General features: G+C 42.5%; 1 protein-coding gene across 14 annotated transcripts in view; it reads left to right on the forward strand.

The window, feature by feature from the left end:
* Window positions 1-2,231: 2,231 nt before the first annotated feature.
* LOC119024385 (membrane-associated guanylate kinase, WW and PDZ domain-containing protein 2-like) overlaps window positions 2,232-23,281 on the forward strand; it is an 81,429-nt gene continuing 60,379 nt past the window's right edge. For 7 of the 14 annotated variants that reach the window (XR_005076456.1, XR_005076457.1, XM_037107150.1 and 4 more), the window contains exon 1: window positions 2,234-2,843. Coding sequence is in view for 11 of the 14 variants with exons in the window: in XM_037107150.1 (XP_036963045.1) it covers window positions 2,546-2,843 (298 nt within the window). In the remaining 3 variants the exon portion in view is untranslated. Of the gene's footprint in view, window positions 2,844-16,647; window positions 16,781-23,281 lie in introns of those variants that run through there. The other 7 variants (XM_037107158.1, XM_037107153.1, XM_037107154.1 and 4 more) reach the window with 3 other exon arrangements.

Here is a 23,281-nt window from a genome sequence, read left to right on the forward strand (position 1 = left end):
AAACGCACAGCGTGACCTAAATGCCATATCGCTGAAGAAAGTAAAGTGACAGTAAAAGTGAATCGGCTGCTCCACATGGATTATTTACTGGTTGCAAATGCACGGGGGGGGTATGTGTACAGTAATGTTGTTTTGTAGGGACGGTACTCACATTACAGAAACACATGCATGTGTCCTTAAAACACACACACACACACACACACACACACACACACACACACGGCGGCCCTGCTCAGAGTGGGACTAAGAGGGACTATCATCCTCAGTAGACTTTGAGGAGCAGCTCTTGACATGTGTGTTAAATATTGAATGAAACTTTACTTCCCCCGCTTCGGGAAAAGCCGTGCAATCATGAAAAAGTAATGGCAACAAAAGGATTTGTCATTTTTTCTGTTGGACTTGGATTTATGTCATCGTTGCAATTATGTAACGCTGACCAACTTAAACTGGGCTGAATTTCGCAGCAGGAGTGCAGATGTTGGGAGCAAGGAACACCTCTCGCATTCACACAGACCATCGAGTCGTGACCACAGGCGAGCAAAGGGTGAGTTTACCGTTACACTTTTAGGAGTCTGTCGTGCCCGTTGGCAGTAATATTTCAGCAGCGAGCAGGACTGGACGTGCTGGTCGTGCTGCATAAACAGGGCTGCATTAACCAACCACAGAGCCTCAGGGCAAGAACGTGCTGTGAGCCCCCTCTGACCCCCATTTCCTCTACTCTATATGTAGCCCAGTATGCCTCTGTATTCAGTCCTGTAATGGATAATTCTGCACCTCATAATTTATATTCAATGCCAATGTTTAGTGCCAGTACAGGAAGTAGTGTGCCCTGCTCCTGTGAAAGCTGCTCGGTTGCACACAAAGTCAAAAATGTTTGACTTCCCGAGTATAAAATTACCTGAATCTTCCGGATCGTGCAGCTAACAGAGCGTGCACACAGCTCGGGTCACAGCTTATTTCCTGTTTAGGCTCCGTCTTACTTGAACAGGGATAAAATGATTTTATCACATGGCTTTTCTAGACTTTCCACATGAGAGGGATCAGACTATGACAGTGAACTGAGTCATTTAACTTCCTTTACAATGTAAACTTAAGGAAAAACTATTCCAGGCCCCAGTGAGTCACATGATGTTGTAATTACACTGTTTGGCCACTGTGTGAAGTTGGCTGAAGAAATAAAAGCGTCTGGACTTCATGCAGGAGTCCAAACCACAATCTTCCCATATCATAAAACATCTCGTTACATCTGCTACTTGCAGATTTTGTAGAAAGCAAAGTGTTGGCATGAAAGTTGATAATGATGCTCATTATGCTCTCGTTTCGAGTTATGGTTAGTGTGTGTGCTGAGTTCACATCGTGCTTGTATTAACCAAAAGTTTATTCAGTAAATTGCAACATGTAAGCCCACTAAAAAATTTCATTAATTGGCGATGACACAGTGTTACAATGTCACAATATTATATTGTTATCGTGATATAATCGACTGAGAATTTGGATGTTGTTATGTCGTGATTGATGTGAGTCTTTAACTTCAGACATCTCATTGCTTTATTATGTTGCAAGAGTACCGATGGTCATCCTGCAATATTATCATATTACCGATACTGGGGTATTTAGTAAAAATATATATGTGATATTGGGTTTTGTTACCCAATCCTGGCATTAATAGTTATAGAACCTAAAATCGGTGGTGCCCCTCTTCCAAATTTGTCTCCACTAATCTACAGTAATCCAGCTTTTGCCTTGAGGCTCCATTATTATTTCAGCTTTTAATGAGCTTAAGTGTCGGCGGAGAACCAACAAACAAACTTGCATTCATTTCCATACTAAGTTCCACATGATGAACCTGAAGCCTTCGGGCTCCCTGAGGGGGTCTGGGGGCCCCATTTAGTCCAACTGTGGCTGCATACAAATCTCCAAAGCATGTTGCATATAATCAAAACAGTATCACATCCATTCTCCCCTCTTCATAAAACACTTCTCATACACGCCTGACAGGATGCTTCGTGCTACTTTAGGCGACGAAAAGTCAGATTTGAGGCTGTTTTAATTCCCAAAACCGAGCCGAGCGCGGAGGCTGGATCGTATTCAGGCGGAGGGTTTGTGCATGATGTAGTGTAAACTGATGTACCTCCTCCATGTCATCGGCTGAGTGTGTGATCACAGTGAGCCTGAGGAAGCGCCCCTGGCAGTGTGGTGGGAGTGAAGCGCCTCCCGTGTTATTTCCCCTCCTCTCCATCCTTTTACGCCGAACCAGAACCATTCTCCTCTCCCCTCCTTCAGGCTTCACATCCGGGTCATCCGCCAGTATCTGTCTCTTGCGTCTGTGTGTCTGACAGTGTAATAATTATTTCATCCGCCGCCGTGCCGTACTGCAGCTCTCTGCCCGACTGCGCGGCTCGCCGAGCGGACACTGCGCGTGGCGTGCACCGCTGATGATGGAGCCGCGGGCGCTGTGAAGCTGCAGCCGGTCGCACAAAGGCAGGGATGAGACGGTAGGAGGCTTTTCTATGGGCCAGCCCGCGGTGATTAACTCGCCCTAACGATGTCTAAGAGCCTCAAGAAGAAAAACCACTGGACCAACAAAGTCCACGAAGCGGTGATAACCCGCGGAAAGGACGGGGAGCTGGGGTTCGAGCTGAAGGGGGGCGCGGAGAACGGCCAGTTCCCCTACTTCGGCGAGGTGAAGCAGGGGAAGGGACTGATCCAGAGCGGCAAACTGGCCCAGGATGAGCTGCTGCTTGAGGTCAACAACATGCCAGTGGCCGGACTCACCACCCGGGACGTGCTGGCCGTGATTAAACACTGCAAAGACCCGGTCCGCCTCAAATGTGTCAAACAAGGTGAGACATGATGAACGTGAGGGGGACCGGGAGCGCACCGCCGCGCTGGGTAGAGAGGCGGGGAGTAGTATGTGTGTGTGTGTTTGTGTGTGTGTTTGTGTGGATGTGTGTGTGGAGCTGCTTTGATGAAGATGTCATCCGAGCAGTCATCTGTCAGTCTGTGACGGGAGAAGCCGTGTGTTGTTTTTTTGGGGGAGGTTCGAGGCGCGAACCCACGATCAGGCCCCGTGTGTCCGTGTAAATGTGAATACCGAGCGGTAATGATGGGTTCACTCCACCAGGATCAGTGACTGTGATGATGATGATGATGATGATGATAATATCGCAGACGGGAGCAAGCCGCCGTTTGTTTATCACAGCGTTGCTGGTTCGATGCCACAGCCTGGAGGGGGTGTGTCCGTCCAGGCGTCATGCCACCACAGCCTGCGGTTTCTGCGGGGCTCGTCTCACCGAACAGGCCTCCGTGCATGCGTCCGCCGTGGATGAAGTGTTTTTTCATCTCCGTGCTGCTGTCTACACACACATACACACACACACACACACACACACACACACACACACACACACACACACCAGTCTGCCCATCCAGACTGTGTTGTTACTACAGTGTAATTACGCACCGATGAAAAATTAAAGCTGTGCAGTCTAATTACTGCTGCTTTCATATTGATCAGCTCTGTCCTCAACATGCCTCCTAAATATCCCACACACACACTCTCTCACGCTGAGGCCTCATTTGTTTCCGAGCCCGTCCCTGAGTTCAGAAGTGAGAAATAATTGTGCAAGGTTCCCCCTCAGTCATGGTCTGAGGAGCCCTTGGAGTGGTTTTGTTGTTGTCAGCCTCTGCAGGGTTTTTTTGTGTAATTATCGTGGCCCTCTGAAGCTGCAGGCTCGTTTCAGTGTTCCTCGGCATAGCGGTGGATTTATGGCAACACTGTGTTGACTGAGTGACCCGCTTCTGTCAGCTGGCGTAAAAAAAAAAAAAAGAAAGAAAAAGAAAAAGGCAGACAGGCAGGGTGTCTGCAGGACTAGAACATATCATCATCGCACCCTCTGAAGCTCAGTTTAAGTCCCATTAAGTGGCTGAAATGAGCATCACAGTGGCTAGTTGTTGTTTCTTTATCTGGGACGTGAGCAAAGCAAACACCGGCTCTTATTTTTGGACACTGCCGAGTTTGCTCACAGAGGATTTTTGTCTTCACAACTCTACCAGCCTGACTGCTCGCTCTCAATCTCGGTGTTTCTGGGGATTGCGTCAATGTGATTGATTATTGAGTTACAGCTGCTGACAGAGTAAGAGTAGAGGCTTGTGATGTGTAAGGGGTTAAATGCTAATGTGCATGTATCTCAGACAGGTCTACCCCCCCTCCCTCTCTCCCTTTCTTATCCATTTAAACATGAGTCTATCTGTTTATTGAACTACCACCTCACACTGTTCTCCAGCTGAATGTGGACTTCTTTGCAAAGAACGTCCTTGAGCTCTCTGCTGTCTGTGCGCAGCTTGTTGTCCCCTCGTCTCCACTGTACACTTTTTGTTCCCGTCCCCTCCGTCTCCCCTTCTCTCTCTCCCTCTCTCTCTCTCTCGCTGTCATATTACTATTTGACTTCCATCCAGTGGAGAGTGGAGTGTATTTATGGCGGTAGTGTGCTTGCCGACAGTTGCTGACACACTCAGGGCCCGCTGAGGAATCGTCCAGAAGCAGTCCGCCGGTCGCTGGGCTCTCAGCAGCCACACATACACAAATCAGAGATGGATGTCCTGTCTGGATACACCATCATGTCTGACTGCCCCATGCACACACTTACACATTTCACCAGTGCATTCAGCATGACAGCGAGGCCTGACCTCCTCTCACGCACTCAGCACAGGTTTCGGAGGGGAGAGCACACATCCACATATAGAGGACAGGGCTTTTATGCACCCTTTACTGGAGCGAACCTGTTTTTATTTGTGGTGCTGCTGCATTCTCAACCCATTTCTGGGCCAGTCTATTTTTTTTTTTTAACAAAGAGCCATGAACACAGACGGTTTGCTTTCACATACCCTGTGTTGGCAGGTTTTTCTTTGCCAGTCACAACCGGCTGGTGTGAGTTTTTGTGTTAGCCATGTCGCAAAATCGCAATTTTCGTGATAACGGTGATCTTAGAAGATGAAATAGGACATTTTAGTTGGCAGTCCAAGTAAACAAACTGACCTTAAATTTCACACAGCTTTACTTTGTTTATAGTTGGCGGACCCTGCCACCTTTCTACTTCCAAAACAGTGTTCTTTATTTCAGTTCTGGGAAAAAAAAAGAAAAAATCTGAGTGTGTATTATCTTCGCATTAATATTCATATTAATATTATTGAATTCTGAGTTGGAATTTCTTCCCCAAAACTACATAGTGCCTCTTTAATAATACAAACATGACAATATCGTCTAAAAAAAAATCCAGCGAAGACATTCGTCCTTGTGCATCTTTTGTTCATGAGTTCCTGATGGCCTTTTCATAATAACTAGCTGATAGCGATTGTTCTTTTTCATACAGTCATGGTCACAGACGCCCTCTCCACCTCCTTACACTTGTATTTGAGGTTTATTCATCCGCCAAAAAAAAACAGACAAAACAACCGGTTAACAACATCAGTTATAGTTGTTGTTTTTCTGTTTTATTTTGAAGTTATAGCATCTTGTGTCTTGTCACTTCCTGCTCACCTGTGCTCCCAGTGTTCTGTCTCCCTCCCGTGTTCCTCCCCAGTCTGATTGCTCCTCCCACACCTGTCTCACGTCAGCCTCGTTAGCTGAGTTTGTATTGAAGCCCTTTGTTGTTCGCTCACTTTGTCAGTTCGTCTGTTTTGCTAACGTCCGTCCCGTGTCTCTCGTGTTCCTGGCAATGTTCCCAGTGTTTCTTTGGTTTGTACCGTGTTTAGTTTTTGTATTTCTCTCTCGTTTTATGTCATTTTTTTGTTATTGCTTCAGATTTACATCAGCATATTTAAAGCTCAATATTTGTTCTCTATCTGCCTGTTTTGCATTTGGGTCCCATTTTCATGATTGTGAATAACACATTTTATTTTTTTTTAATATTGCAGAAATGTTGTTGTGAATTCATTTGGTCACGATGATCGTGGAGTAAAAACCTGAGCTGAACCGCTTTTATGTGCATTAAGCCACCTTTTCTATTGCCGTTCATGGACATCACGAGCCGTGTTACTAGCCATTAAATCAATTAATCAATCAGTCAATCATTGCACACTGTTTTGTTTTTGTAGAGACGTGACGTAAATGTGGTGGAGGACTTGCCGCGACAGAAACGGGCTTTGAGTGTGCATCTCAGGAGGGCTGTTAGTTCTGTGTGTGTGTGTCTTCCTCAAGGATCTGGATCTCTTTCATGCAAATGTGCTGTAAAAAAAAAAAAAATCTTGAATAATGGCAGTATAACAGCATAATAGCACCAAACAAAACAGAAATCGCTCTTATGTAAGTTACACCCTCCAACCTTTACATTCAGCCTTTTATATATTTTCCGGCGCAACACAGTTTGACTCAGGTGAAGGCTAAGTCGCTAAATGAATCACGGCTGAATTCCATTTCGCTGCCTCAGTTTCAGGGTCCTGGGATTGTGCAGGCGGGCTCACTGTCACACGAGTCATGACTTACTTGAACGCAGCAGAGGCCCTTGTTAATGTTCTTACTGACACCCGGGCTTTTCCTACAAAAGTCCCACCGCCACGTTGAATAATTTCTACTTGCACACTTGTTTTTTAACCTGATTGATAAGAAAGAAACACACAGTTATAGATTTGCTTTAAAATGCTGGTTTGCAAATGAGTTATTGGCCGTGTCCATCTGCACGCAATTATCTGATAAACATCTCTCGTCCGTGCTCATCTTCCCATCATCGCCGAGCAGGAGTGAAGTGCAACCGGCTGCTCAGCTCAGTGAGGCGGATTTATAAAAGTGCCATGAAGATCATAACCGCCGAGAGGTGTTAGAACAGTATGGAGAGGAGGGAAGTGTGACTGAGTGTGTGTGCGTATGTGAGAAAGGGAGATGGAGTTTTAAGAGAAGAGTATGGTGAAGGTGTGATAATACGCGCTCTGGGAGACAGAGAAAAATCCATCTTGTGAGGTTTCTCTTCTGATCATCTCTGTCAGATTCTCCGTGGTTAAAATCAAAATGAATTGATGATGTTTGATTACGACGTGTCTCTGTTGTGCCAACTTGTCGTTTTGACTGAAGCACAATAGACAGAATATCACAGTGATAGCCTTTCCTTTGTGTTTCCTTTCTCATGATTAAGTAAATAGCTGCAGATTTCAGTTTACACAACACTGTGCTGAAATTATTTCATACATTTTGATTTTGTCGCTCCCATTTCAGAGCTGCTCCTCCGTTAGTCTCCTTATTTATTCTCTTGAACACTTCAAGGAAAAAGATGTTTGTTATAATGAAATGCGTATCCACCGCCAAATAACCCCCCGCTCTCTTTTTTAGTTGCCTTTAATTGGCATTAATCTTTTTGTCATAAATAGCTGTGACACCAATACAGTGATATAAATAATATTAATGTCAGCTATTTTTGGTCTTGTATTTTTATTTCATTCAGATTATATTAAGGACATCATCCCAGGCTGAATCCACAACAAATGATCCTCTGATTTACATAAGAATAAGCAGAATATCAAGAAAGCTGTTTTCCCCACCTGAAGGTACTTAGCTGTGGATAAGAAATGCACACTTAAAGCCAGAGATATGTCACTGCCTGCTGATACTGCTTGTTTTGAAATGTAATTTTCCTTCTTTACGAGTTGTGTTTTTGCCTCTCGCAGAGGAGTGTGGAGGAGGAAGTCTCCAGGACATTTCATCCACTCGGGTTTATTAGAACAATATGTGGTGCAAAACAACATGAATTCAAAATGTTAGCATGCCCTTTAACATCTAAGTGGAGCACAGCCAGCCTCTGCTGCACTGTGCAGTCGCTTTCGGCCACAGCATATATAGGCCAGGCCAGGCCAGGGAGCTCCCTGTTTACTGAGGAAACTGTGGGAATATAAACACAGAACCTGAAATACAAAATACTCCCTAAAACTTGTAAAGTTACAGTGATTCATTATTGCAGCAGAGCACATGCAGTTTACACTGATAAAGGTGGCAGATTAGCCAGAAAAGGTCCTTGATTACAGACAGAAATAAACAAGGACAGGTCTCACATTTCTAGCTGAAATGATGACTGTTGCTAGAAGATTTTTTATCTCTTTAGCTAGCCAGAGTAAGCTAATGCTAGTGTCAAAGCTAGGGTTGGTATGACTGCAGAATCCAAGCTACATTTTGAAAGAATCCAACTTGAAAAAATCGCAGCTCCTCCCTCAACACCTGACTGCAGATAACACAGGCTAGCCAAGTCTGCTCAATGCAGAAATGACAGAAGCAAAATAGCTGTCATGAATGTCCCTCAGTCTGAAAAGGCTACCTGGTGCATCAGTTTGTCCGGGCTAACATCAGCTATTGCTGCTGCTGCAGCTCTGTTTGGCTCAGAGGCTGCATGCTTTATGCTAACGTTAGCTGCTACAGGGGTGTGTTGTTGCTGCAGCAGGGTTTTGGGTCGTTCAGGGACTGTGTGCTTTGTGGTACCTGGTTAGCAGCTGAACAACCGTCCGTCACTGCTCATTGTTTGGGTCAGGTGCTGTGTGCTTAGCGTCATCGTTGTCATTACTAACTGTCCAACTACCTCACGTTTCACTCACATGTAAACTTAACCTAACTTAAACATTATCGTAATGAATTTAAACAACTTTTGTTAATACTAACCGCTCTCAAGTTTGTATATCAGCACTGGGAACTACTTTCTCTGCCATTAGCTTTTACAATGCATCTATTTATTGCAGTGGAAAACATACACGATGATTGCAAAGTGCAAAGGGTGTTGTAAATGTTGTACTGAATTACACTTGAATGATAAAGACTTGAAATGTAGAAGCTTCCCATTACTTTCTATCCAGTAATGGAATAAACACTTTTATTTATTTACTTTAGTCACATTGACCTGACATTATATTAAAGAGACAAGAAAATGTTAACATTGTTAAATGGAAGTGACATTTTATGGTAAACTTAACTTGTGTATTAGTATCTGATGAAATATTTATACAAGGTTAAATGATTTCTTACTTTTTTTTTTGAGTCACTCTTTTAATCAAAATAAGCCTCATGATAAAAACATACTTGCACCAGCAACTCAGATTCTGCTTTTCAATCAGTATCTTATGTTTCACTGTCACAGCGAGAAGGATTTGAGGAGGAGGAATAAGCGATGAGTTTGGCAAATGTAATGTTATCTAGCACACGTTTTGGCGAGAGCTGTCGGAGTGTTAGCTTCTCCAAACCAAATGAAGTGCAGAACAGAGTCGCTGTCTTTACTCTTAACTGTGATGTAGAGGCTTAGCTCCAGTTTTTCTTGCATAACCTGTAGCCCCCTAAAATAGTGCAGTTAGGTAATAACAGGCCACTTGCCTTTTTGAAGTATAGCCTTGGCTATTATTGCTAGTCAGGCATCCTAACACTTGTAGCTTATGTGAGAGCAGATAATCACGCAGTAATATATTCCTCACACTTTTTTATTTTTGTCCGTGTGGCGCCATTTAAAACAGCCTGCGTCATACAAAATAAAGCCACAGCTAGAAAGATGTGCGATTGACATTTTAATGTTTTGAGAAAAACTGGCCCTTCGAGGATTGTTAGGAGTTGTCAAGTTGTCTGACTCGGCTGTCCGAGTCATGCCAGTATTCTTAATGTGGGTACAGTATGGAGGGACAGATGGAGCAGAGGGAGAGAAGGCGACCTTCTTCTCCTCTCATGTCGCTTTGTTGATGAGAAGCTTGAAGAATCAGTGCATAACATCCTGTCTGCTCTGTTGGTATTAATAACCCACCCAGAGATGGGTTCTGTCAGAGGCAGAGGATGATTTTATTGAGGCTGGAAGCTGCTGGAGCTCGGCTCAGAGGATCAAACTCAAGCTCAGCCAGCCAATGACCAAAAATCTAACTGGTCCAGTTAAGTGAATTAGGTCAATGTAATTCTCCTCACCGTGGACGCACTGCATGGGACGATCTGTGCTGCTGCATGTGTTTGTGAGACGTAGATAGGAGGGCTGTTTGTGTGCTGAAGGAGGCTTTTCTATCCTTTAAGTGATAAAAGGATCTGAGTTTCTACCAACCGCGATGATGTGAAATGCCTGAAACATTCACTCCTTTTTTGTAACGCTGGCAAATGATGGGTTGTGATGGCCCGTGATCACGAGGTGATTGAACTGGAGATTTTGGCCGGAGGGGTTTTTTTTAAGAATAGCAGCACAGACATTCTAGCGATGGATCACCATGGCGATGTTGGCCATAAGATGCAGTGTGGGCAAAAACAACAAGTAGGATGTTGCCTTAAAGAGTAGTTCATTTGGCTGAGATATCACACCATATTCTTATGATTATTCATGATGGTTCTGAGTGTGTGCGTGAGTGTGTGCGTGAGTGTGTGTATGAGTGTTTGTGTATCAGTGATTGAGTATGCATTATGGTTTTTATGAGAGCAGTAAGAAAGGGTTATATCAGTTGTTCTCGTGAAGAGGAATAGCTGGATGTTTATCAGAATAACTGGTCATTAAATAAAAGACTTTACAGCAAACAACGTATCTGTTTATGATAGCAGCGGTGCTCCACCGCAGTCTCTTTCTTTCGTTCCTTCTCATTGTCCGTATATTGTTGTTTATGTGCGTACACCTCTCTCTATTCGTAGATAAATCAAATCCTATTACATTCATTTTGGTGAGTTCTTTCTTTCCTGGCAACCACCTTTTGGCACCACGTGGAGTAGATTTATATTTTGGACGTACGAAATTGTACCACACCATCAGGTCATCAGTGCTGATGCTACAGAAATGAGTGATACACTTTAACACATATAAATGTTTTACAAGACATGCAGTGTATGTGTGGACATGAGTCTTACTCAGGAGTATTTGTGTTTACTTGTATTTACACCTCCGACCACTTGGTGGAGCAGCCGAGAGGTGATCGAGACTCATTTAAGCCACATAAGTCACATAATCGTGACGAAGAATATCCATGATTGTGTTCGTGCCCTGCTGGTGGGTTTGTTTTCATCTGGACCATTTTAGTTTATTCAAAAGGAATCAATGTGAAATTGCACTAATTGTACATTTGTAGATTGACAATTTTACACAGCTGCAGCTCATCAGTGGCATTTTTTTATATAGCAAATAGCAGTGGTGGAGGAAGTATCCAGATCCTTTAGGCCTGCTTAAAGGGTTACTCCACTTATTTAACACATCAAAGTGTGTTTACAGGTCTTGGGGGGGGAGTCCTAATGCATAAGGGAAAAAAGATCAGTATCAACCATGTTATAGCTACAGAGGAAGCTGCATGTAATCTGATAAATCACCTCCAGTGATGTCACTGTTAGTTGTTTTGTGGGAAATGTAGGCTTCAAAACCTGGCACCTACATTACCAGCAGTGCAACTTACATGCAGTTTCCTCTGGAGCCACAAAAGCTTTTATACTGCTGTCTTTCACATGTGCAACAGTATTCTCCAAGACCTGTAAATACACTTTAATGTGTAAAACTGGTGCAGCTATCCTAAGTAAAAGTCCTGCATTCAAAATTTTACTCAAAGCTGCTAGCGTTTATGTTTTTTGCTCACTTTCTGTTTGTTTTGCTGTTAGCGATCCCCTCCCTCCTCTCTACATCACCACACTTCCATGACTCCTTTCTTGTTTGGTCGTATAAACCGTCACCTGGGCCGCTGCTTTCCCGGTTCCACCATTGGCTGTGCAGGTCCTGATGGGACAAAGTGGGCAGGTGTACCAGAAAATGTATCTTCTCTTTTACGGCATGAGCAGGGGGAAGAGGGAAATAAGTTTCTGACAAACACTTCATAACTGTGATTACTGTTGGAATATCTAACTGTTATTTTAATTAGAAAATAACATTAACAGCAGCTTTACATACTAAAAGTATCAGAGAGAATTGGCTCACTACAGAGAAATGGCCCCTGTCACTGTAAAAACTATGATATAATATTTGGTTGATATTGCTGATGCGTCAATGCACAAACAGTACTTTACTGATGTACTTTGTCAACGAGGAGCTGGTTTTATTCTTTTAATTTGCCGCTGAGTTGCTTAATCAGTGTATCAGATTTTATAAGCCCGACATATGCATAGTGTTCAAAACCAATTCACAAAAAAAGTCACTGGTAAATATAGCTCCTGAAAAAACATGGTGGAGTGCAAATTACAATATTTCCCTCTGTCAAATTTGTTCTTAACTGCAGCTGACTAAAATGTACTTAGTTCCATTTCACCACTGGCAAATAGTGACAGCCATCCTCATCACTCCGACGTGCAATCCTGGCACCCTGCCTGTTTCCCCCTCCCGGCCTCAGCCACTCTGCAGGTGGGAGGGTTCAGTGAGGCCGATGTAGCTGCGAGACAAAACCATCTCTCACCTCCAGAGATGGAGGCAGCAGAGACATCTGGCTCATCACGACTGCTGCATCAACACGAACTCAAAGTTATTCAGCCCTGTTTGTGTGTGGGCTCGTCTGTCTGTCTGTGTGTGTTCCCTCTGCTGGCAAACAAAGTATAAGACATGAGGTCTGCCTTGGAGATGTAGAGCGCTGTATGAAGCTAACTTTCAGAGTGTGACAGTGGAGCAGGTCTGTACTGAAACAAGAGTTCCCCCCCTCCCCTTCCTCCCCTCACAGTTTCACAGAATCATATCTTATTCAGTCAGGCATGGCGACACAGGAGGCAGTGGATGGTTTTCATTCATTGACATAGTGTAGATTAGCCAGCAGCGCTAATCTGATAGCTTTGCTGTGGGCCTCAGATCTGAATGAGAAGGATTATAAAAACTGGTGTCAGGAGCCGATCCAGCTGCAGCGCTGAAACTGGTGGACGGTTACCAACAATGTTCCGCTATTTCTCTGACTTTCTAGAGTCGCTCACTAACATCCCTGTGCTGCATGTCTTGGACTGAAGTTAACTCATACAGACAGTATTAAACAGGCCCACACTACATGTACAAATCATGTGGGACATTGTCACAGTGTTGTGTTAAAGCCCTTTTACAGTCACGCCTCAACTTGTCTGCTTCCTTTTTTATCAGTGTGTCAACATTTATGTAAATGTTTTGTCTGAAAAATCAAGAGATAAAGGATTTAACCTGAACGTACCAGATCGTGGTACCTCATATAGCGTAATAAGTGCCTCAGTAGTAATGCTGCCGTTGAGAGAAGAGAAGGATTTAATCATTGGACTCTTTAAATATGAACCTTAATTGCTCTGCCAACTTAATCATGCTCACTGCAGCAGGCAGGCAGCTTCCTGTCTCTTACTGGAAGAAATCTCAGCTGATGTGAGTAAGTGCTTCATTTGCATTCAGGATCATTTCATTGGTGTAGTTGATACTTCCTGCCAGCAGAGGTCAGTAGCTGCCTGATCAGTTAGTCCTCTCTCAGAGGGCCTGAAGCAGCTCCTTGCACTGCACTGACACCAGCAGGTGTTGGGATCCAAAAATGATGCTGTTTATGTGACGGGTCACTATTTTAGATCACGGTGAAGGTTTTAAAGATTTAGTGGTTGATTTCTCATCTGACAGTTGCTGCTGTCTGTACAGCTGACCTGCTGTATAAAAACTGTAAATAGAGAGACTGGTGACTGTAATTATAAACATGTCTTCTGAGTTCAGCCTGTCTGGAATCATGTTGCATAGTTGTACTGAAATATCTTAGAGAGAGATAGAGGTACAAGATGATGTCTGTATAAACCGACCTGACAGGGCCCTCGACTCCCCGAGGAATAAAATCCAGCTGGAATTCCCTTACAGATTTGCATTTATTATCAAATATCATATTATATAATGTCATATGTTCTAAATACATTTTAACATATGGAAGGAGTCCACATAATATATTTGACAGAGCATGCCATTATATCATAAAATTGAATAAAACATCTATTAGAAAATATAATGAAAGTACATTTTGATATTATATCTACTGATATAATATCAGTATCGTCATATTTTTACAGTAAAAGCAACAAGCAATGATTGGTGTATTTGTTGAAATATGCAATATATCATTCAGTAATACATTAGAAGTATGAAAGAAGATGACACTGTATCAACTCTTTATAATCATTGTAATATGTAGTTAGAAGGTGAAAATCATTGTCATAAAAGATTTTAACTGAGACAACTAATGATACAAATCTAGAATGTTAATGTATTGCATTTAAAGTATATGAAAAATATGCGTCTGTGGTATTACAATTGTAAACCACAGTGGTTTCAGCAGTGACATTCAGATGTGACAGTGCTTCAGTTTTAGTGTTGGCGTCAGACTGCAGATATATATTCAATTGTGATTAGCCGCTTACATCATGTTTTTGCAGCTTTTTGCAATGTACTGTATGTGGTGGCATCAGAATGAAGTGACAATCCATGAGTCAGAGCAAAATGTCCTGTTGGTGAAGAGCTTATGAGCAGTTTTCCGCCTGACTTGTTAGGATGTGAGTTACGGCCACTTCTCACTGCCTTTTTATGTGCGAAGTGTGTGTAATTTTCCTGTTCATATAGTTCATCCTATATATGTAATGAGAAAATGAAAGGAGCAGTCAGGTCAGGAAAGTTGAGCTGAATTCAATTCATTTAGCCTTGGATTTAGCAGCATGAAGGGCCCCTGTAGTGATACAGACAGCCTTTATTAGACTATCAGACCATGGTAGCCAAATTAAGCATTGTAGGGGAGAATCATTACGATGCTCAGAAGGCAGACTTCTCCCAGCCACTGCCATGATTATTAATTTTCTGTATTGACCGGGAGCAGACCCCTGCTGGTTTTAACCCTTCAGGTTATCGACCGCTGCGCCCTCAGAACGATGACTTTCTTATTACTCTGTTGCCTCCAAGCCTCCATCAAATCTCCCCTTCTCTCTCTCTCTCTCTCTCTCTCTCTTCTCCCCTTCACTGTTACTCGGCTTCCCACTGCTACAGAACAGATAATAACGCACCTCTGCCCGTCCTCCTGTGTTTTTATTCCCCGACTGTTTCTCTATCCTGTCTCCACTCCTTCCGCGGCTCTCGGTCGGCCTGCCGCCTTAATTCTCATTAAGATGCATCCTGCTTGTTGCTCCTGAGCGCAATCAGGAGTGACAAACATCTCCATATAGCCACGTTTAAAAACAGCAGCCACCACATACACAAAAACATTCATCAGCATAGATGTGCGAGGTTAGCGTAGACGAGGAATTAATTTGCCCCGGCGTGGGAGGAGGAGGAGGAGAATGGAATGGGGGAATATTAGGGATGGCAATTTCTATAACCTCCCTCTTTTAATCTTGAAGTCTCATTTGTAGTGTGGGCTTGTTTCTCTCTATACGGGACTCGGAGGTTGTAAATGTGTGTCTGGCCTTGATTACGACGCTGTAGAGAAAGACATGGAGGAACATCATCATTAAGACCGGTCTGAGGAGAGGGGGATCAATATTAAGACCTTTAGGAGAGAGGCTCTGTCATTTACTATTAATAATGGGCCCTGCCGCCTGCTGTAATAATGCCATTAGGAGCACTGGAAACAGATACTTCATTCATGGCTAAATGGCCTTCACAAAACCCCCACATGTAGAAAATTAGTAGATATACAGTATAACTCATAAGTACACACACACACACACTTTTTTCCTCTGTCTCTCTCTTATGCAGGCAGACACACACACGCAGCCCAGCGCAAACTACCTGTGCCTAATTGGGACTGTAAAACAAGAAAAAGTAGACTAGGTCAGATCAGGATATTCTCAGTGGAACCACTGGAGAAGAGGATGAGGAGAGAAAAAAAAAGAGAGAAGATTGGGCAACTAAAATGACGAAGGAGAGAGAGAGCAAGGAGGCTTTGGACAATCAGAATAGTAGAAATGCGTGGGTAGAGGGAAGTGAGGAGGGAAACAAGTTATTTACAGACGAAGAAATATCCTGAAGAACAAGTCCCTGCCTGAAGAAATCAATTTGAAATAATGTAGAACGTTGCTTTTTGTGCTCAAGGTGCACAATATAAATGCGATGAACTCATTGTGTATTGTAGGGTCGCGAAGTATGAGACCACTTGTGAAAATACTTCTACCAGACTTCTTGACTTTAATGATAGCGTGCACTCGACCTGGCATGGAGGCAAGTCCAAGACAGTTCTCCTTGGTGGTATTTGGTCTTCGAGTAGTTCTGTCAAAGCTTTGAGTTGTGTGAGCTCATTATCCTGCTGTGATATGAATCCATCTCCACAAAGATGCAAACCAGAGAGTGCAGCTTGTCTCTGAAGAATGGAGCGGTATTTTCTCCTTGATCAAGGTGGAGCTGATTCTGTGCAGGTGTCCCCCAACACCCTCAGACCATCACCATGTCTCACTGTTGGTTTGAAACACGGTGGTATCACTCACGCCCCTGTTCATCTCTTTACATACACCCTTCTGTTTTTGCCAGAAATCTTCACCATTTATCTTTAAAAAAGATCATGCCTATATGATTGTTCTATATAGGTTATATTGGCATTTTAATAAGTAACTAAAAAATAGTGTAATAAGTAATTTATTACTCTACGCAGATAGTAAAACTGACACAATTAGTAGTTACTAGTATTCCCTTTGAAAGTAACGTGCCCAATACTGTCTACCTCTGATTGGCTTATCTAACCCTCATGTCTAAATCCAACCAATCCAACCAGCGAAGACAACGAGTACTAGCCAATCAGAGGCAGAGTAGGGCGGGTCATGACCTCAGCAACCGGTGCGATGCAGAGAAGTGCAGAACCGTTGGATATTTGCACGTTAGCTAAAACAGTACTATGGAAGAGTATTTAGAGTTAAGATCCAGTTAAACGTGGCAATAAGGTAAGTTTAATGAATTATATGTGTTTTTGATTGTATTGGGTGTATTTTATGTTTATGTTAAGCTAGCTAAGTTAGTGTTGCTATTAGCTAAATAACTTACTGAAGCTTAACAGATTCTTTGTAAGCTAATGCTAGCTGTAACATTGGCGCTTAATTTTGCCATACATTGGTCAGAGTCTGGAAACAAAAACGGCCACAATGAAGGTGAAATTGATAATGATTAATTTATTTTAGTGTTGTTCTTTCTTGCTAAGCATTACCTGTTTTTCTTTTCCTCTCTGTCAAAAGTCTTGTTCTTCCACCGGGAGTTGTTTATGTTGTTTTGCATAAATAAGACTGAATTAAATCTTGACCAGTCTTGTTTCTTTGCGTTATCATATGAATCAGATTTTGCAGAGCAGACATTCTGAATTGTCATAATCACACGTCCAACTAATAACATTGAAGATTGCCCTAGCAAGCATTACAAAGCAGAGAAGGCGTTAATGAGGTTATTAGTCACACCTGTGTCCAACTTGTCAAATGTTCTGCTTTCACATTTCACATATGTATATGCAGTGTCCAGATGCGTGTTCGGTGGTTACTCTGAGGGTATTTGCTAAAAGTGCTCCCATGTTTATCCAGATAGAGATTCATGGGGTGAGAGGTTTTTTTTTTGTCTATGATGCTCTGTAGCTTTTGCAGAATTTGGCAGAGGAAGCATATGAAGATATATATATTCCTCTTCCAGAGGTGCTTGTGTATATATACCGACTCCCGCCCTGCAGTTTTGTACTCCTCCGTAGCCTGTGTGACCTCTTTTGTGGGCAAGCTATTGATCACCAAGCCTCTCTAAGAGTTTTGCTATCCTTGATAACCACTTGGGTATAGCACCACTTCACCTTAGCCCTCCCCAGACCCCCTGACCATCAGCTCTGATCTCAAATCTCAGCCTTTAACTGAAAACAGACACTGTTTATTTAATGAGGTGTGTGTGTCTTAGCGAGTTGGATTCAATCAGGTGTTTGTTTTGACTGCATGTCAAGTGTATCTTTGCTTAAAGGGATATTCCGGTGTAAATTTAATCCATGGTCTAATACATTGTGACACTTAGTAAGACGCCCCCTCGAGAGATCAATTTTGCAGACTGCTATCTTATGTAGTTTTAGCAACCTCAGATATGACTGCATGATAACAATACACAGCAGTATACGCCTCCAGCAAGAAACTGCCATCAAAAAGCCACAAATAATTCTCAGAACAGTACCAAACTTCAGCAATAGTACAAATAGTGTTGCAGCACATATTTCAAGGCATCAAACCTCCACTGGTTTAGCTGGATTGCTATTGTAAAGTGAGCACAACTCACCACTCTCGTGCTGCAACTTCCTGTAGTGGGGAAGTCCCTGCAAGTCGATTACCGAGTGCAGTAGAGTTTGACAGCTCAAAGATGAAAATGTATGATTATTACTTCGTGGAAATGCAATCAAAGTTCATGTGTGTCTTGCCTACCAGTTTATAACAGTTATTATCAAGAGCAGACAGGGAAAAGAATGGAATTGAGCATTTTTATCAGCACTTGGTAATCGACTCATCAGGATTTCCCCACAACAGGAAGCTGCGGCAGGATAGTGGTGAGTTGTGTTCACTTCGTTGGTACTGTAGCTGAAGTTTGGTGCTGTTCTGAGCATTATTTGTGGCTTTTTGATGGCAGTTTCTTGCTGGAGGCATATATTGCAATGTACTGTTTTTGTGTGGTCATTTCTGAGGTTGCTAAAACTACGTAAGCTAGCGGTCTTGATCTCTTTGGGGGGGATGGGTTGTTACTCGGTGTCACGGTGTGTTAGACCATGGATTAAATTTACACCGGAATATGGTGTCTGTGTGCGTGTGTGCACCAATTGAGAAATGCAAGGATTGTGAGCAGAAAATTGAGCGACTAGCCAACTTCAATATGATGTTACACCACATTTTACGTCTTACCTTTTCTCCTGTGTTCTTTTGAGGTCTTATGTGCATGTATGTATGAACATAATTACTTGTGATTGCGTGTGCACGTACATTAAGTGTTTGCATGCCTGTGTGCATTCCTGAAGCCTGGCTGCAGGGTTGTTTGCACTTAAGAGTTGAGCTGTTAAACTTTGTGAGAAAACTCAGAGAATCAATGTGGCACGACTGTGCTTCCCTCCTCTCTCGCCTCCTGGGAAGTGGGCATGTCAGGCCTAATTATGCCTTCCCAAATCAAACAAAATGGCTCCTGTTGGTTTCTATATCTATGTGCTCCTCCCCTATGCCTCAAGTTGGTGTACACACAAACAATGCAGCGCATTCAGTCCTGCCTTTTAAGAAAAGCAGTGCTACGAAAATGTGATTTGAGCATAAATCAAACTATTTTTTCAATATTAGCTTTTCAGTTGTATCAGGACTTTTTAAAAAAGATATTTCCTGTGTTCTGCAGGGCAGCGTTGAGCAGGTTTATTCCCATTACATCAAGACTTTAGACTGTAAAAGATTTGTTGATCAAGCAAGTAGTCAATCAGTCTATTTTTAGCAAATACGAGCATGGAATGCTTTTTCTGTTGAGTTTTAGTCAGACAAAACAAAATATCCGGAGACATCACCTTGGACTCCGGAAACTTGTATTTGGCATTTTCACTATTCTGGCATCATTTAAAACTGCATGATTATTAATTAATTGAGAAAATAATAATTTGATGAATTAGAGTGAATATTATTGTGAGTTGCAGCTCCAAAAACTTCAAATTCATAAATATCTTGAGGGAAATTTTCCTTGCTGCCAGAAGAAAAATCCACAGTTGGAACACAAGAGCTTTAGAAAATACAAACAAGTGATAATAATTGTAAAATGTGAGAAAAAAACAGCACTTTGAGCCAAACATCAAAACACTGCCACTTTAGACAAAGTGGAATACTGAGTCTGTGGACAAATAAAAAACAAATACAGACCAGTTAAACATCAGGCCTATCAATGACTATTGGAATGGCACACAAAGCAGAAAAATAATGCCAGTATGTCCGCTAAAATAGAAATAAATATATGTTTTGATCAATGAATATCCGTTTCTCCTCTTCTGAGCGTGTGGTTTGCATGCTGGATAGCTCAGCCTCAGGCTAGATACTCTTAAGATGAAGACAGCTCCTCAAGATAACTGACAGGTGTTGGGGTGTAATCTTGACCTGCTGAGGGCGTTGAGGGTAACATTAACTATTTATTTTTCTACCTCTGGCAAAGTTGTATCAGGCTTGCTTTATTTCAGCCTTTTTTTTGCTCTGTAGTTCATCCATGTAAATGTCTTTACAAAGATGAAAACATGAACAGAATGCCTGCGCTGCTATTTTTAAACAAGGAAAGAAAAGATGTGGAAAGTCTTTGATTCTTACTTCTTGAGGCACTCATGTGGTTTTTATTTTAGGATTGAGGTTAGATATTAAAGATTTGTGAAAGAAGAATATCTTAAGTTCACATTTTATGTGTACATGTTGATTTAGCTAAAATATCAGTTGTATTTGAAGTTGAGAAGAGTAATTATCAAGTCTGTCTTGCCTAATCATTGTCCTAGATTTACATCTGCATCCAAGGATCTTCCAGGTTTAAAGTATATTTTCCATGTGCACTTTTCTGATATGAACTGCACCATTATTTTACACAAATATTTAGCTGAGACTTTAGACCTGCAGCTAGTTTTTCAACAGATTTTCTTTAAATTTTAAAACTTATTCTTATTAACATGTAGTTATTGTTAGGGATGGGTTTTGTTTGGATTTGCTGTGTTTTCATTTGAAATAGCAGAGTTGCTTTTGTGAGGCTTTATATTAGTATCTGTTGCTTTTTCTGCTGCACATTGCTTTGTAAGATGAAAATGTCTCACAACAGCAAGCAAAAAATCTGCTGATTTGGGAGCAGTTTTTACAGTATAGGCGCTAAAATTCATGTCAGGTAAAGTGCAACGTCCGTCATTCGAATCCAGTCTTGGTTTCATGTCACCACTTTGTCTGTTGGCTCTACGGTATACCATCAATTGTATAAATTCAGATGATTTTAGTGGCATTTTATCTTACAAATGTAAATATAGTGAGTTAATAACTTTAGTATACGATTAGTATTAGTATCAGATGTTCCTCTCTAGTGTAGTTATAGTGCAGTGAGTAATTCAGCAGCTGTGCAAACAAATCTGCTTCTTCTGTGTTCCTAAGCAACAAGGGCTTTAGATCATATCATCTATGCCGCTAACCCTCCATACATCTCTGTCTGAAAAACTGGCTTCTTGACGATTCCCAGACTGTCTTTGGTAAAAATGGAAAGCTTTACCCAGTTAAATATACCCCCCAGATGCAGTGTGATGTTCACTGTCATGCTGTCGGAACCATTTATTGGCACAATTGTTTGTATTTTAAAGACTCTGCTCCTCCATGTTTGGATCCAAGCAGCATCTATACACTCAACGGGAGAACAGTTAACTCACCCAGCAGTTACTGAGCAGACACATATGAAGAGATATTGAACATATAAATTCAACAGACAAGCCCATAGAGACCCACTGTACCGTCGCAGTGTGTTGATTAATAAGGTGGAGGCTGCTGTGGTGCAGGTAGTGCCAGCAGCTCTACAAGTAACAGCAGTTTGTGTTTAGCAGCTGCTGCAGGGAGGAATGTGGAGCGGACAAGAGCTCGACAGATACTTAAAGTTTGGAGCTAATATCTGGTTATTGAACACATCTTTTTCTGCATTATAATCTCTAATAAATTCATATCTGCTCATATATGCCAGATATTGATGGAAGGATACAATTTTCACTGCGGATAAAAAAAATAGTAATTGTGAATATCCTGAAAACAAATGCCTCCAGTTTGCACTCTTATCTCAGTGACCACCATCCAGATAAGTAAATTGTGTCTTCCAGTTCCAGATTCCAGTTTATAGGAACATTTTGATGACTGACTGGATGATTCTTGGCAGATAATACTGGTCAACCAGTGTATTGGTCGGGCTCTAGAGCTGACCTTTTAAATGGGCTTCCTTGTTGAAGTCTGAGTGTGGTTTTTTTGTTTTTCTTTTTTTTCCTTTTTAGATCAGTTGATGGACAGGAGACTATGTGACCTGCATGGACTAATGTAATGCTTCACTGTGCAGAAGCTCCACTGATTACTGTCTGCCTTGATGAGTTTGTGATTGATCGTAGCTGTCATCTTTTTCCCCTTGACGCGCTACAGTTTTTAGAAATCTATAAAATCCTCTTCCCCAGAATTTCCCAGCTTGCGCTGAACCAGCCAGCCACAAAAACAACTCAACTGTGATGTTTGCAGCATTACGTATCACTCTGAGGTTGCTTATTAGAAGAGTAATAAAGCTTCCTTTAAATACATCCTGTTCATCCACACTCTGCTCTGCCTTGAGCGGAGTACTCATATCATGAGCGTGTGATTCTGTGTTGGTGTCTGTTTATTCCTTATATTCAGACCAAACCATGTCCAAGACGGCGCTCAAGGCATCTTTGCTGGCATCTGCAGCTGTTAGCTCATCAGCCCTCCGTGTGCGTATGAGTGTGTGTAACCTCGGTGTGGCATATGCTGCCGCCGCCGCTGTGTTTCACAGTATTTCACTCCAGTCAGTGACGTTTACACAAGGTCAAACGGGGAGAGCATCTGGTGGGCGAGATGTAGAGTATTTGAGGAATGTCAGGGAGCATCTGGGTGCACACGAACACTAACACACACTAACATTTAAACTCAGGAATACAGACACACATGTGCAAATGCTTTCACACACATAACCAGTTATTTCCTACACTGATGGAATGTCTCCCTCTCGGTCTCTGAGTGTCTTGCACACACATACACACACACACACACACAAACAAACAGTCATCATAAAAATGTACACACACTCCAGTGCAGTAACAGCAGCAGCAGATAGAGGCTGCTGCAGGACTATAGAAGCTCTCTAGCCAATCCGCTGGCTGGTTGTTTGGAGCCTGGCTTCCCACTGGCACATCTCCTTCTCCTCTCTTTTCTCCCGACGGTCGTCGTCTTTCTCCATTTTTCAGCGTCTCTCTGCGTCTCCCTTCCCCCTCATTCTCGTCTTCTTCTCTGGGATTAAAATTGGCTGCAGCCAGGTGCTCTGTGTGTGTGAGTGTGTGTGTTCTGGAGCAGCGGTGGAGAAGCCGAGGTAGGGGGGGAGGACAGTGAGGTTTCACAGAGACGGCAGAAGATGTGCGGTGGTTGGTTACAAGGCTAGAGGACGCCTGGGAGGACAGGCTGTCTGTGGATGTATACCTGTGGAGAAAGGACTGCTTTTATCAACATCTGGGCGAGTTGCTTATGAGGTGCTTGCTCTGCCTTTCTCTTTATCCTGTCTAGGACTCCATCTCTCTCTGTTCACATATCTGTGTGTGTTGATGTGCATGTATAAATATGTGTATGTTGGTGTCTGTGCACGTCAAAGACATGGCCTATGTCTGAATACATAGCTGTAAGATGCGATGTTCACCCATCTGAAACCTG

The sequence above is a fragment of the Acanthopagrus latus genome, chromosome 8 (genome assembly GCF_904848185.1).
Source record: "Acanthopagrus latus isolate v.2019 chromosome 8, fAcaLat1.1, whole genome shotgun sequence".
Taxonomy (NCBI): Eukaryota; Metazoa; Chordata; class Actinopteri; order Spariformes; family Sparidae; genus Acanthopagrus; species Acanthopagrus latus.